This window comes from Salvelinus sp. IW2-2015, linkage group LG28 (assembly GCF_002910315.2).
Source record: "Salvelinus sp. IW2-2015 linkage group LG28, ASM291031v2, whole genome shotgun sequence".
Lineage (NCBI taxonomy): Eukaryota > Metazoa > Chordata > Actinopteri > Salmoniformes > Salmonidae > Salvelinus > Salvelinus sp. IW2-2015.
This window is the reverse complement of record NC_036868.1, coordinates 27,213,146-27,228,647: the sequence shown is the minus strand read 5'-3', so window position 1 is coordinate 27,228,647 and position 15,502 is coordinate 27,213,146. Positions and strand designations below refer to the sequence as shown.

Here is a 15,502-nt window from a genome sequence, read left to right as displayed (position 1 = left end):
TGAAACTATAAAAACTATATTGGACTACATTGAGTATTTGAAAAGTTGGTATTTTCAAATAAACTACAAAATACTACTACTTTCTGCTCAAGTCTGTTGTGTGTAACAGGTGGATACTATCTGCATTTGCAGAGTATCTGAAGTGAACTAGCCTAATGTTTAGTCTAACAGGTGGAAAGTATCAACATTGTGTGTGGTCAAATACACTACGCTTAATTGGTGTAATACTATATCTGTTAATTTAACACTGTGAGCTCAGCACTTAAGCATTGWGACATTCTGTAATGTGTTTAGGTGCTCTTCACCCAAAGATGTCTAAAGTGTTCATACTGTAATGTACTCCAGGAAAACGCAGCGGTTACATCACTGTGGCCTGAGCTAGTGTTTAGACACGACGCAATCCCCGYTATAAAGCACTTTGTAATAACCATCAGGGTGGCTTGAGTAACAATATACAGAGGCCTAATGTCATGAAGATACAATATCTATGATGTGCTGAGAGAAGAATCAAACCCAATGTGCAGTTCACAATTTATTTACTGAATAAATTTGGACAAAACACCAAAAATCTGTTACATTTTACAATCAGAACATCCGAGGCAGAATTCCCACCATGCACCACTCCCCTCCAAAACAAAAAGACTCCTTGAACATTAGCACCAAATCAGCACTAAATGCAAATATGGGCAGCTCATTCTACGAAACAAAGTAAAAGCAATAGTCAGTTTTAAAAGCGACTCAAAATAGCAAATTTCTGATAAAATGTTCACTTGTGTTTTTACTTTTATAAAAACAAGCTTGTTTTGTTTCACCCTGCTAGGCAGGCGATAGCATTCATAGGGCACATGCCGAGGACTAGTTAATAAAAACACAAATTCAAGTAACATTGAGATACGACAAAACATGTCCACTGATACCCATTCAGAACAGGACAGTTTCACAGGACCTACGCAGGCAGAAGAAAATCAACATGGGCTACTGCAGAACATGTTACTGTGATAGTATCTTTTAATAATTGGTTTCAAGTTCAAAATAAAATATATTAAGGGCGACTGAAGTCGGCATGGGTGGTGGGGGCACAGAAATACTGGCACAAAAGTTMAATTGTTTTTTCTAAAAACTTCGGACAGCCTTTTTCCCATCGCACCTGTCCTGTGTCCAAAATATTGCCTACAATACATACATGTAAAAGGAATCTCTGAAAAAGAAACGAAAAACCCTGCAATGTTTTTTTAAATATATATTTATATTTATATAGTTGATGTTACAATTTAAATAAAACGTAACGTTTTCCGTTCCTACAAATGAAAAGCTAAACTTAAATAGAGAAAGCGCATCTAGAGAGGTGAAAACGATCGTTCACTGAGCCTAAACAAATCAAGTGCATTATGCAACTGGTGAAGGCTTAACGAGAGAGAGAGAGGTTACAAATGAAGGTTAAGGAGAAGATATCAAAGCAGCAGTAACAACTGAATGGGATAGCTTAATACAACAAGGTGATATCAGACTTAAAACCTAGCCTTATTAATTAATGATAAATGAATGGTGGTGGAACATAGTTTTATTAAAGAAATGCACACAATAAGTGGGGAAGAGGAATAAGGCTACACAGAAAAAGATGATGAAGCACACAGGTTTCTGAAGACGGGTACGTACAATAATTGAGCGACTGTCCGTCTTCTATGTCAGTAAGAGCTTTATAACCTAGGATCAAAGGTCATGTTAGGTAATGAGAGACAAACAATGAGTGAGCAACCAAAAACTGAGGTCATCTGTCCTGATGATTGTTCGAACGGAGTAGGTAGAAGTTGGCCCTAATCACTGGTCCAGGGTCAGATATTGTTTTAATCCTCCTAATAATGGTTTAGGTTTGAGGGTTGGGTTATCTGACCTTAGATCTGTGGTTAGTGGGCAATTTATACCTGGTCGTGTGAAAACTCAGAGGAGTGTAGTAGCAGTTTGACTGACTGACATGTGTCTTGTTCTCCTTGGCTGAGGTCTTGTGTCCCTTCGTGCTTGCTGTAGCGTCACAACATGTCGTATGTATCTACTTTTAAAAGCACTACGAAAAGAAAAAAAAAGATTATGTTTGCTACATTGTTTGCGACTTGCATGTCTAGTGGCGGCAACTCCTCTTAACAGAAGTCCCGACACCGTGATGTTTGTGAGCCATTCACCACCCGGCTCCGCCTCGAGGTTGGTTTTCCATGGAATGGAAAGAAAAAAAGATGGAAACACCTTTTCTGTGAGTGACAATGTTTCACCTGCTAAACAACTAATCTACCGTTAGGCTCTTTCCGAGCGTGTCGCATTTGTTCCGCGTTGTGGGGTAGTCCTCCCTTTGTGCTTCCTGTTTCCTGTCTGCTCAGCTGAAGAACTGATCCAGCTCCTCCTCCATGTTCACCTCGGGCACAGTCTGCTCCTGCTCCCGCTCCCCTCTCCCCTGGACCACAGCGCCACCTGCTGCCCCGGAGGATAAGAACCAGGGGTGCTCCAGGATCTCCCGGGACGTGAGACGCTCTGCAGGCTCCCGGCGGAGGATACTCCGGATCAGACACTTGGCCTTGGGCGTCAGGGTCTCTGGGATGCTGAAGTGGCCCCGGCGGATCTTACTGAACAGGGAGCCGGGTTCTACATCGTGGAAGGGGTAGCGGCCCACCAGGATGGTGTAGAGCATGACGCCCAGGGACCAGACATCGGCCGCCTTGCCCGAGTAGCTGCCGCTGGCGTTGAGGATCTCGGGGCTGACGTAGGCGGGGCAGCCATGTTTGTCTGACAGAGAGTCGTCATGGCCCTCCAGGATGTAGGTGTCTTCTAGGCTCTCCAGCTTCACAAGGCTCCTGGAGGGAGACAAGAACAGACAACAAACAACTATTAATGCCCAGAGTCCTCATTCCACAGGAGGATGAACACAAAATAGATTCTGATAAGAATCATATCTGACCTTTTATATAACCGATGGACAATGACGCATTTTCTCATTTAAATGTAATTGGTCCATAAAATCAAAAGTACATTGTGAGTATAGAAATGCCTCTGCCACACAGTTCTTGATCACTGTAGGCAGTTGCCCTCCTCTAGTGGGATCGCAATGTAATTCACTGTGATGGACATCGCCGATCCATAGCTTTGGACATTAAATCACGCAGAGCACATAATGCCTGGGGCTTACATCTGACATTTCCATTCACAGAGATAAGAGCAGCGCGCCCAGCCAGCCAGCATGCATCAGCCTATTTATAGCCCGGCTGATTCAATAGACCTCTCCAGTCCAAGAATCGCCATTATGGGCGACTTCAGTTCAGAGGCCTTGAGCAAGCATGTGGTAAGAAGAGTTTGTAAAATGGGTATAAGATGTATAAATTGAAGGTAAAAGCAGAAGTGTTTATTAGTTTACTCCAATTGGGGGACCGGTGGTAGGGTTTGCAGGGAATAATAATAAAGGTATATTCTTTAAAAAAGTATGTATGTCTATATAGGTATGTGTATGTATATATGTGTTTATGTATGCATGCGTTGTATGGATATATTTACAAAAAGAATATGGGCGATTGGAAAGATGCAGACAATTACATTGATGGAAGCAACATTCTTTCCGCAATATTAAGCTGATCCACCAACAGAAAAAAAAAATAGATAACGGGAATCAACCCTCAAATGTTTTTATCATCCTCAGTGTATTTTTTACATTTAAAACAGAGAACCATTAAGCCTCGTCTCTTTTCAAAGCAGACCCTCACAGCCATGGTTCTCTAAGATCATAATGAAGGCTTGTTCAGAGGCATCACGACTGATGAGGACTCTGGAGTGGTTCACGGTATACAGACCCCATACACAGATGAGAAAGGGACACTTGTGAGGCTCCACCTAAAGTGGCTCCATCTGTTTGCGTGGAAGTGGGCTCTTAGAGATGCACACACACATATTCCGGGAGAACTGAACACTTCATCCATTGTAGCCTTTTCATAATTAATAATTTCATAATTAATAAACATTTTGGACAATTTGGTACTTTTTCCACCACTGGGTACAGATGTCTTCTTTTTTTAAAGTCCATAACCATGTGTGTAAGGTGTATACTTTGGTTTCAAAGTAGATTTGTTTAGGACTACCAAGAAACACTCTGTGTGACACTGATTTAGCCCACTGCAGTAAAAGGTTAATTAAGGAGAAGAGCAGAGCTGCAGCAGTGGCTAATGCATATTCCAAAAATATCTTCCACTCACATGCACAAGTGCTCAAACACACACCTCCACTGATTTGGGCTTAGGCTTGACTTTGTGTTAATTGCGGGATTTTGTACCGTTCCGCCTCACTTGTTCAGATTTCTTTTGTTCTAGGAGCTTGATTTCAGGTAGGTGAGAGTATGCAACCAATGCATTACCTCAATGGGTCCGATAATAACCTTTATAAGCAGCCCATTTGTAAATGTCACTAAAAGAGCTACCTACAACATACATACCAGCAAACACTCTAGGCAGCCATTAGAATGCTTACATAGCATCTCATGTTAAGCATGACCCCCATAAAGATGTTAAAAATACATTGAAACACGTTGCTGGGTTAAGAGGTCACTGTCTGGTACAGTAAGGACAGTGCTTGTAGGTTGGGTTCTAGATATCCCCTGGCTGATCTTGAATCCCAGCAAGTATGGCCTATAACCATTCCCAGGGGACAGTGAGTGTTGAACTCAACCATGATGACATAAGCAGGTTTCCCAGTCTGTCACCACACGCTGCAAATACTGTGGCCATATCAACTTACTGGGACACCTATCTCTCTCTCTCTTCCTCTCTCCCTTCTCTGGCCTGCCACAAAAGCTCTGGGACTTGGCTTTTGGCCAGGGTGACTCTGAATAGTCTGAAGTGGCGTCCTCTCCGGTCTCCTCATCTCCTTTCCTTCATCTGCACTAATTTGAAAGAGCTGGATAGGCGAAAGCAGATTCCCAGTAGCCTACCGCTGTACTGCTTCGATTTCTTTTTGTTTTGTTTTCATCTCGTGCTAGCTTGTGTTTTCCGATCAGTCCAGATGTAGGAGAGGATACAAGGACAGGAGTAGAGGAAGGAAGCCACTTAGAATTAGATGCACCCCCAGTCCCCACCCCAGTGTCTCTCGTCACCCTCTTGAACCAAGCTCTGCCCCCATCAATCATTCAGCGGAGGGTTTCACATCCCACCCTGTCACATGATTGGTCATGCCATGGCAGCCAAGGTCGTTAGACTGCTATGAAATGAGTGTGGCTCAGCTTCCCTTTTCAATGAGCAGAGCCAGAGGGTGACGCAGTCACACATTCACATAGATAAAGGGCCTCTACTCCACTGTCAGGTTGGAGCAGAATGAGGTCCTAAACAGATCTAGGATCAGCTTACACTTCGCCCAATGTAACCTCAACCATTGGAGGAGAAGACACAAAGCAGACTTGAGTTCAGTGTGTGTCTGGGCTGGGGCATTCAGATAGAGGATATCCAGTCAGTGCCAGGAACAACACATGCTTGCTTCGACAGTCAGTTAAAAAAGCAGCATTAGAATATGTTTTTTTATCACTGTTCTCCTGGATCACTATAGTGATAAATGTGGACAGCCCACCACCAGGGGTCAGTATATACTACAGCCTGCACTAGCTGATGTCGGTGTAGAACCGATTCATTACTCTGTGCCACAGCCTTACATGGTAAATCCCAATGTAATTGAACATCTGTCAGACAAAGCAACTCCTGGCATCTCTGCTTCACTGTTAACCAGCTAGCTGGCCGGGGGTCTAGACTGTATCCAGTCTCCCTGCTTGTCCCCAAACATGTGTGTGTGCTCCTATTTATATTGCGTACCTCCAATATGGCGACCTCTGATCTAAATAGAAACTGCTCAACTCCATTATTATGTAACAACTACATTGTTACTGTAGTAATTACAGTGTTAACACACAGTGGAACTTCATGTTAAGAGTTACCGCAGGATTATTTACATTCACATCGATTTACAAAGAGCCCCCCCCCCNATGGTAAATCCCACCCTAATTGAACATCTGTCAGACAAATCTAATCCTGGCATCTCTGCTGTCACTGTCCACCAGTTTAACAGCAGTTTGGCTAGCTGGCATGGGCCCTGAACTGTATCCAGCAGTCACCCTGGTTGTCGCCAAGTCACATTCGTGTGTGTGTACTCCTAGTTATATTGGGTACCTTCAATATGGTAACCTCTGATCTAAATATAAACTACTCAACTCCGTAACTATGTTACAACAATATTTTACTGTAGTAATTACAGTGCTACTACACAGTGTAACTTCATGTAAAGAGTTACTGTAGGGTTATGTACACTCATATCTATTTACAAAGAGCATAAGGTGAGAGACTCATTCCTTTCTTCCCCTCCCATCCATCACCCCTCCTCACCCTGTCCCCTTCCTCACCTGTCCTCGTTCCTGAAGACAAACTTCCTCAGCTTGAGGTCCCGGAGGACCACGCCGTTGTCATGGCAATGCGCCACAGCCGAGGCTATCTGACGGAAGAGTCTGGCGGCCTCGTCCTCGCGTAGCTTCTTGCAGGTGCGGACGAAGGAGTGCATGTCTCCGTGGCTCCTCTCGAAGAAGACGTAGGCCCGCTGCTCCCCCAGCAGGATCTCCACCACCTGGTTGATGTGCTCATGTCTGCCCAGGGCGAAGTAGGCTGCCAGGGACTCCTGGTAACGGCCTATCTCAAACACCTGGGCGAGGGAGCAGGGAGAGGGGGTGGGCGGGGAGAAAGAGAGGGAAGGAGTTTAGTATTCAATGGAGATGACAGTCATTGCTCAGCACATTGTGTAGACTAGAACAGATGTGATTGTAGAATAGAGAACCGGGGTAAGCTCTATATTTCTCCAATGTTTCACCTTAATGAATATGCCTACGCCCCCAGGGCTCCAGAACCTTCAGACCAAGGTTCTTTCCATGGGGTGCAACATTTAGATTGCTGCTGCAGATAGAAAGGTAGACACATAGAACTACAGGGTAACCATTCCATATTCTGCATGCATACATTTATATCTGAACGTGAACATTCTGGCAACATTGGCGCTGTCGCCCTCCTTGCATATGCTACAGGCTCCCCCGGTTTCCATAGTAACCCCTCTCCCTCAGTTCTCCACCTTGACTTTCAGCAAGTGCAGGCCCAGGTGAATGAGCCTCTCGACTCAAAGTCGATAAATGGTTAGAAAACAGCAGGCTCTGGCTCACCCCGCAGTGTGTGTGTGCTTCTCAAGGTCTACAATTGTAGCTGGGTTCTACTAATACGCCTAGGCAGTAAACTGTCAATTCTGAGATTACAAATTGATCTTTGATGTTGCTTGGCAACATTCAGTAAAAATGGAGGTCAGGTGTATAAATATAGCTCGCTGGCGGTGGCAGTTACAGTGCCAAAGGCCATACTTATCATTCTAGGACTGTGCTCCGATGGGGCCTGTGTGCTTTTAGACTAACTATTTTTCCTATTAATCAGGTCAGGTTGATGACCTTATTTAAGGTTAATCATTTGAATGTACCAAAGGGTACATGTATCCAATGCGCCAATAATCCTAATATACAGTTAAGTCAATAATGTACTTTACAGTGGTGGAAACAGTGGAATTTCATGTGAAGAGGTACCGTAAGGGTATTTACATTCATGTCGATTTACAGTTAAGTCAATAATGTACTGTACAGAGGTGGAAACAAAGGCCAAAAGGTTGCCCTATGCACAAATTGAAGTCCTATCCGACAAGTCGACCACATATCGGATCTTTCAGAACCTCTGGTGATGTGTGTCCTATGAGAAAAACAACAACAAGTTGGAGATTTAACTACATTCATATATATTATATTCATATTGCACTAGAAAAACTGAAACATGATTATATTATACACCCATTTACCGTGGGAAATGGTGGGTCATTTTGGTAGTAAAGAAAAGCGGAGCTCTGTGCTATGTGCCAACCTGGTCTCAGAGCATTTCGTATTATTATGTAAGTAAATAAGTGTTTCCATTTTAGTATGGTACTGTATGTTTCGTATGGTATGTATTCATTTGTGGATGTCCATCACCCGTTTTCTATGCTATGTTATGAATTACAACTCGTATTATATGTTACGAATTTGCAAAACGTACAATATGTTGAGCATTTGCTAAACTCATGATATGTTACAAATTCTAGCTAGGTGGCTAACATTAGCATTAGCTAACAGGGTTAAGGTTAGGGTTAGCTACATGCTAAGTAGTTGCAAAGTAGTAAGTAGTTGCTAATTTTTTATTTTTTTTATTTATTTAACCTTGATTTAACTTCTCTAGGGTAGGGGGCAGCATTGGGAATTTTGGATGAAAAGCGTGCCCAAATTAAACTGCCTGCTACTCAGCCATAAAAGTTTGAGTATGCATATAATTAGTAGATGTGTATAGAAAACACTCTGAAGTTTCTAAAACCGTTTGAATGATATCTGTGAGTATAACAGAACTCATATGGCAGGCAAAAACCTGAGAAAAAATCCAACCAGGAAGTGGGAAATCTGAGGTTTGTAGTTTTCAACTCTTTGCCTATCGAATACACAGTGTCTATAGGGTCATATTGCACTTCCTACGGCTTCCACTAGATGTCAACAGTCTGTAGAACCTTGTTTGATGCTTCTACTGTAAAGTGGGGGTGAATGAGAGGGGATTGAGTCAGAGGTCTGCCAGAGAGCCACGAGCTGACCAGGCGCGTTCACGTGATAGTTAGCTTGCGTTCCATTGCATTTCTGAAGACAAAGGAATTCTCCAGTTGGAACATTATTGAAGATTTATGTTAAAAACATCCTAAAGATTGATTCTATACATCGTTTGACATGTTTCTACGGACTGTAGCGGAATTTTTGACATTTCGTCTGCACCTAGTGATCGCGCCTCATGAATTTTGATTACTGGGCTAAACGCGCTAACAAAAAGGAGGTATTTGGACATAAATGATGGACATTATCGAACAGAACAAACATTTATTGTGGAACTGGGATTCCTGGGAGTGCATTCTGATGGAGATCATCAAAGGTAAGAGAATATTTATAATGCTATTTCTGACTTCTGTTGACTACACAACATGGCGGATGGCCAGCAGCATACCACCCTGCATACCACTGCTGGCTTGCTTCTGAAGCTAAGCAGGGTTGGTCCTGGTCAGTCCCTGGATGGGAGACCAGGTGCTGCTGGAAGTGGTGTTGGAGGGCCAGTAGGAGGCACTCTTTCCTCTGGTCTAAACAAAGATCCCAATGCCCCAGGGCAGTGATTGGGGACACTGCTCTGTGTAGGGTGCCGTCTTTCGGATGGGACGTTAAACGGGTGTCCTGACTCTCTGAGGTCATTAAAGATCCCATGGCACTTATCGTAAGAGTAGGGGTGTTAACCCCGGTGTCCTGGCTAAATTCCCAATCTGGCCCTCAACCATCACGGTCACCTAATAATCCCCAGTTTACAATTGGCTCATTCATCCCCCTCCTCTCCCCTGTAACTATTCCCCAGGTCGTTGCTGCAAATGAGAACGTGTTCTCAGTCAACTTACCTGGTAAAATAACGGTAAAATAAAAATAAAATAAAATAAATATCTGTTTGGGTTGTTTGGGCTCTGAGCGCTGATTGCATGGTGTGCTTTTTCCATAAAGTTTTTTTGAAATCTGACAGCGGTTGCATTAAGGAGAAGTGGATGTAAAATTCCATGCATAACAGTTGTATCTTTTAGCAATGTTTATTATGAGTATTTCTGTAAATTGATGTGGCTCTCTGCAAAATCACCGGATGTTTTGGAACTACTGAACATAACGCACCAATGTAAACTCAGATTTTTGGATATAAATATGAACTTTACCGAACAAAACATACATGTATTGTGTAACATGAAGTCCTATGAGTGTCATCTGATGAAGATCATCAAAGGTTAGTGATTAATTTTATCTCCATTTCTGCTTTTTGTGACTCCTCTCTTTGGCTGGAAAAATGGCTGTGTTTTTCTGTGACTTGGCTCTGACCTAACATAATCGTTTGGTGTGCTTTCGTCGTAAAGCCTTTTTGAAATCGGACACTGTGGCTGGATTTACAACAAGTGTATCTTTAAAATGGTGTAAAGTACTTGTATGTTTGAGGAATTTTTATAATGGGATTTCTGTTGTTTTGAATTTGGCGCCCTGCAGTTTCACTGGCTGTTGACGAGGTGGGACGCTACCGTCCCACATACCCTAGTGAGGTTAACTAGGCAAGCCAGTTATGAACAAATTCCTTTTTACAATGACGGCCTACCCCGACCAAACCCTAACCCGGACGACACTGGACCAATTGTGCGCGCACCCTATGGGACTACCAACCACAGCCAGTTGTGATACTGCCTGAAATCGAACCAGCATCTGTAGTGTTGCCTCTAGCACTGAGTGCCTTACACTGCTGCACCACCATGCTAAATTTGTCACTGATGAGATTCAAACTCGCAACCTTTGGATGGCTAGACATTTGCGTTACACGCCCTACCAACCCCCCTACTGTAGGTTTTGCCATAAGTAACCATCTGTCTTATGTAACCATACCAAACGTAACATTTGTTACTAATTTCAGTTTCCCAGATTTTAATTTACTATATTACGTCTAGTCTATGAGACCTGGCTGCATGCGCAAGAGAATGAGGGAAAACCTCATATTCATTTTTTAACAATGAGGAACAAAGGACTGGGTAGTGCTACACGGGCTATTAGTTTGTGAGAGCAGTTACTAACTGCTTTGTCGACGTTACATCATGCAACCGGACCCACATAGCTCTCGAGACACGCGCGAGCTGAGCTGCCTGCTTGTCTGCCTGCTTTGCACTCCATTCACTTTTCTGTATTTCCAATTCATGCATAAAATATCAGGAGACAAATTTCGCGCCAACACCGGGTATTTATCTATACAGTGCATTGTTTAATTGTGCATGCCCTATTGGACAGTCCGTGGGTAATTTGCATTAAAAAAGGCAACCAGCTAGGCCTGCCCTACAGCTATAAACATGTAACTACTGTATATTTATATATATGTATATCTAAAATAGATGGCTGCATTGTGAGCAAGTTCAGGTTTATTATAGTGCTATAATTCTATTCTACATTCAACTTCCATATGACTCTGGTGGATTGACCAAATATGGTGTTTTATGGTTAGGCTAGTGTGATCTCCTCGAGATGATCGGAATTTGCATGACGTTTGCTACAATATAGGCCCATATCTGCTGCAATCTCTCTATGACTAACGCGACCGTCAATCAACCCAAGGGCCCATACAACTCTTATAGCTCGAATACCCACCTTACATACAAGCTCTTCACCGGTGTGCAGGTGGGCGGCTCTGAAAACGTGGTCCCCCTCCAATGGCTCGAGGAGCAGGTAGTTCCCGATGCAGGAGATACAGTGGGAGGAATCTGGTGTTTCAGGGGGGCTAGGGGATCCTAGGTTAGGACTGAAACTCTGGCTGGATTCTGTTGTCCTCAAGCAAGATAACTCCTCGAATTCGGTTGCTTTGTGCCGTGATCTCCCATAACGCGAGATGTTGATGGGATTTGATCTTTGTATGTTCATCAGGATTCCCTGAAATACTTCCAAACTATCGGGGGTTTTCTTCTCTTCGAAGGCAGGGATGTGTAGCAGCACTTCTTTGGGATGTAAACTTGAGTCAATAGATTGGTTGTTGTGGCCCAATACTTTGTAGCTGCCGTTTAAAAAAATATAAATCTAGATAATATTTTGTGCTACCTTTGCAAGGGCACCTATTACACTGTAGTACGTAGACTAGGCTATGTCAAGCTATATATGTACAGCTGGAGGGCTCGTATGCAATACATGCAAAGAAAGAGGCAATTCGAAGATATTTTTTTGCAATATGTGGTCTTTATCTACCCAGCTGTAGGACTAAAACAAGATCATTGTTCACTGCCCCATAACGCACGGCAGCCCTTTGCAGAAGAGAGAGTGCTGCATTTGAGCATGAACGCTTTCAGAGTGCGAGAGACAGCAATGCCGATTTGCTACAAACGAAACACTCAAATCCTACCGAATGTCAGCTTTGTAATGACGATTGGAGTGCTATATTGAATATTTAGCATAAAACTATCCCGCAGATTAATTGAATTACATGACACGTTTCAGAAAATAGAAACAATGTATCCGTCTAATAGCTTGCAGACTGAGACCATACAAAGTAACCGCGGTTAAAATCGCACCGACGTTGCAAGCTACCGTAGGCTATATATAAAATCAACATTAATTATTGATAGCAAAAGCAATGCTATTGCTTCATAGCTACCAGGCCAGTGTCAGATGGGCCTTGTTCGTTCCACAAATGCAGCGAGCTTCGGGGATTGCCATCGACCAAATATGGAGAGAAAACCATCCAGAATTCGTAGCCCTTTGTTGTGTTCGGAAGTGGATGTCCTTTGCGACGAATTTTAAAAACCGAAGTTACTGTCGTCGACTGTTTCAGCTGCTGGAATTAAGGGATGGCCGACTTTCCCAGGCCTTTCCCTTGATTCAGCAAGACATCCTTTCCGGCCGTGGTGTGTACTTACGTGGCTGGGAAAATCTAGTCCATTCAATGCGAGGTCAGCCGCGCAACACACACCGTGCCTCAGTGCAGGAGCCGACAGCCTGGCGGATAGGCTTCCACACACGCTCTTTCGCTCACACACATACACGCAGACCTGCCTCCGACCCGCCTCCCTTACGTCACACACACACACATACAGAGAGGAACCCCATTGGTTTTCCTGCCGATCTTGACACAATGTCTACAGTAATATGCAGCAGTCATGTGAGCTGCATGTACACCCCAGGAATTTAAATGTAGCCTACCCACGGCATGGGAGTGTGGTAAGGCAGGCTACTGTAGCCTACCATATATGCTGCATATGCATTTCCCTCTACAAATGCCATCCATAGAGATACACTATATATACAAAAGTATGTTGACACCCATTCAAATGAGTGGATTCGGCTAGTTCAGCCACACACGTCACTGACAGGGGTATAAAATCGAGCACACAYCCATGAAATCTCCATAGACAAACATTGGCAGTAGGATGGCCTTACTGAAGAGGTCAGTGACTTTCAACGTTGCACCATCGTAGGATGCTACCTTTCCAACAAGTCAGTGTGTAAAATGTCTGCCCTGCTAGAGCTGCCACAGTCAACTGTAAGTGCTGTTATTGTGAAGTGGAAACGTCTAGGAGCAACAATGGCTCAGCCACGAAGTGGTAGGCCACACAAGAACGGGACCGCCGAGAGCTGAAGCGCGTAGCGTATAAAAATCATCTGTCCTCGGGTTACTCACTACCGAGTTCCAAACTGTCTCTGGAAGCAGCGTCAGCCCAATAACTGTTCGTCAGGAGCTTCATGAAATGGGTTTCCACGGCCGAGCAGCTGCACACAAGCCTAAGATCACCATGCGCAATGCCAAGCGTCGGCTGGAGTGGTGTAAAGCTCGCTGCCATTGAAGTCTGGAGCAGTAGAAACGCGTTCTCTGGAGTGATGAATCACGCTTCACCATCTGGCTGTCCGACGAATGAATCTGGGTATAGTAGTGCCAACTTTAATGTTTGGTGGAGGAGGAATTATGGTCTGTGGCTGTTTTTCATGGTTCGGGCTAGGCCCCTTAGTTCCAGTGAAGGGAAATCTTAACACTACAGCATACATTCTAGACGATTCTGTGCTTCCAACTTTGTGGCAACAGTTTGGGGAAGGCTCTTTCCTGTTTCAGCATGACAATGCTTCTGTGCATAAAGCGAGGTCCATACAAAAATGGTTTGTCGAGGTTCGGTGTGGAAGAACTTGGCTGGCTTGCACAGAGTCCTGACCTCAACCCAATCGAATACCCTTGGGATGAATTGGAACGCCGACTGTGAGTCAGAACTAATCGCCGAACAACCGTGCCCGACGTCACTAATGCTCTTGTTGCTGAATGGAAGCAATTCCTCGCAGAAATGTTCCAACATCTAGTAGAAAGCCTTCTCAGAAGAGAGGAGGCTGTTATAGCAGCAAAGGGGGGACCAACTCAATTTTATTGGCTTACTGGTGCTCTTTCATGCCGTCCCAAGGAGGAGTGCGTCACTTGAGTGGGTTGAGTCACTGACGTGATCTTCCTGTCTGGGTTGGCGCCGTGGCGGAGATCTTTGTGGGCTATACTCGGCCTTGTCTCAGGATGGTAAGTTGGTGGTTGAAGATATCTCTCTAGTGGTGTGGGGGCTGTGCTTTGGAAAAGTGGGTGGGGTTATATCCTTCCTGTTTGGCCCTGTCCAGGGGTATCATCGGATGGGGCCACAGTGTCTCCTGACCCCTCCTGTCTCAGCCTCCAGTATTTATGCTGCAGTAGTTTATGTGTCGGGGGGCTAGGGTCAGTTTGTTATATCTGGAGTACTTCTCCTGTCTTATCCGGTGTCCTGTGTGAATTTAAGTATGCTCTCTCTAATTCTCTCTTTCTCTCTTTCTTTCTCTCTCTCGGAGGACCTGAGCCCTAGGACCATGCCTCAGGACTACCTGGCATGATGACTCCTTGCTGTCCCCAGTCCACCTGGCCGTGCTGCTGCTCCAGTTTCAACTGTTCTGCCTGCGGCTATGGAACCCTGACCTGTTCACCGGACGTGCTACCTGTCCCAGACCTGCTGTTTTCAACTCTCTAGGGACCGCAGGAGCGGTAGAGATACTCTCAATGATTGGCTATGAAAAGCCAACTGACATTTACTCCTGAGGTGCTGACTTGTTGCACCCTCGACAACTACTGTGATTATTATTATTTGACCATGCTGGTCATTTATGAACATTTGAACATCTTGGCCATGTTCTGTTTTAATCTCCACCCGGCACAGCCAGAAGAGGACTGGCCACCCCTCATAGCCTGGTTCCTCTCTAGGTTTCTTCCTAGGTTTTGGCCTTTCTAGGGAGTTTTTCCTAGCCACCGTGCTTCTTCACCTGCATTGCTTGCTGTTTGGGGTTTTAGGCTGGGTTTCTGTACAGCACTTTGAGATATATGCTGATGTAAGAAGGCTATATAAATACATTTGATTTGATTTGATTATTGCCCATGATTTTTTTATTGCCCATGGTCATGTAGTGTATATGGAAACATTATTGTCTAAGCAGTGTAGGTTGACTGTCTGGTAATGCATTACATTAATTAATAATGCATTATTAATAAACTTGTTGTAAGCATGTCATTTGATGCTTATAACATGTAATAAAGCATTACTAATGATCTGTCTATAATAGCCTATATGGTGGTGAGACCTGTGCGTGACATTGGTAGGCCTATGTGTGACCTGGGCCCTCTACTGATGGAAAGAGCAAGGAAGGGGGTGTGAGAGCAAGAATGAGCAATTCCATGTCGGAATGTGGCGCGTTTAAAGGAATGCCTGCAGCTGCATGGGAGGGAGACACAGACAGAAGTGTTCATTTTGCCCCTTTCTTCCCATACATGCTGGCAGCTATAGAACTGCAGTAGGATTCCACACAATATTCCGAGGAAGG

The 15,502-nt window shown here is 44.2% G+C and overlaps 1 protein-coding gene across 5 annotated transcripts; it reads right to left on the bottom strand.

Moving 5' to 3' along the window:
* Window positions 1-519: 519 nt before the first annotated feature.
* On the bottom strand, window positions 520-12,667 carry trib2 (tribbles pseudokinase 2). Of its 5 annotated transcripts, XM_023973799.2 has the most exons (5): window positions 11,297-11,384; window positions 7,674-7,778; window positions 6,868-6,950; window positions 6,410-6,702; window positions 520-2,840 (listed from the first exon to the last, which is right to left on the bottom strand). In XM_023973799.2, exons 4-5 carry the CDS (start codon window positions 6,562-6,564, stop codon window positions 2,366-2,368), a joined length of 630 nt encoding a protein of 209 aa, XP_023829567.1. In that variant the 5' UTR covers window positions 6,565-6,702; window positions 6,868-6,950; window positions 7,674-7,778; window positions 11,297-11,384; the 3' UTR covers window positions 520-2,365. The 5 variants fall into 5 exon arrangements, with proteins under 5 accessions (XP_023829567.1, XP_023829569.1, XP_023829566.1 ...); XM_023973801.2 differs by lacking the exon at window positions 6,868-6,950; XM_023973798.2 differs by lacking the exons at window positions 6,868-6,950; window positions 7,674-7,778 and having other exon boundaries at window positions 11,297-12,667.
* Window positions 12,668-15,502: the final 2,835 nt, after the last annotated feature.

What these genes read in the sequence shown, in the direction of transcription:
- trib2 (XM_023973798.2), bottom strand. Translation starts at nt 11,566, where the DNA reads ATGAACATACAAAGATCAAATCCCATCAACATCTCGCGTTATGGGAGA. An exon ending in GTGAAGAGCTTGTATGTAAG is followed by an intron (nt 6,703 to 11,296) that starts GTGGGTATTCGA and finishes TCCCTCGCCCAG; the next exon opens with GTGTTTGAGATAGGCCGTTA. An exon ending in GTCTTCAGGAACGAGGACAG is followed by an intron (nt 2,841 to 6,409) that starts GTGAGGAAGGGG and finishes GTCTCCCTCCAG; the next exon opens with GAGCCTTGTGAAGCTGGAGA.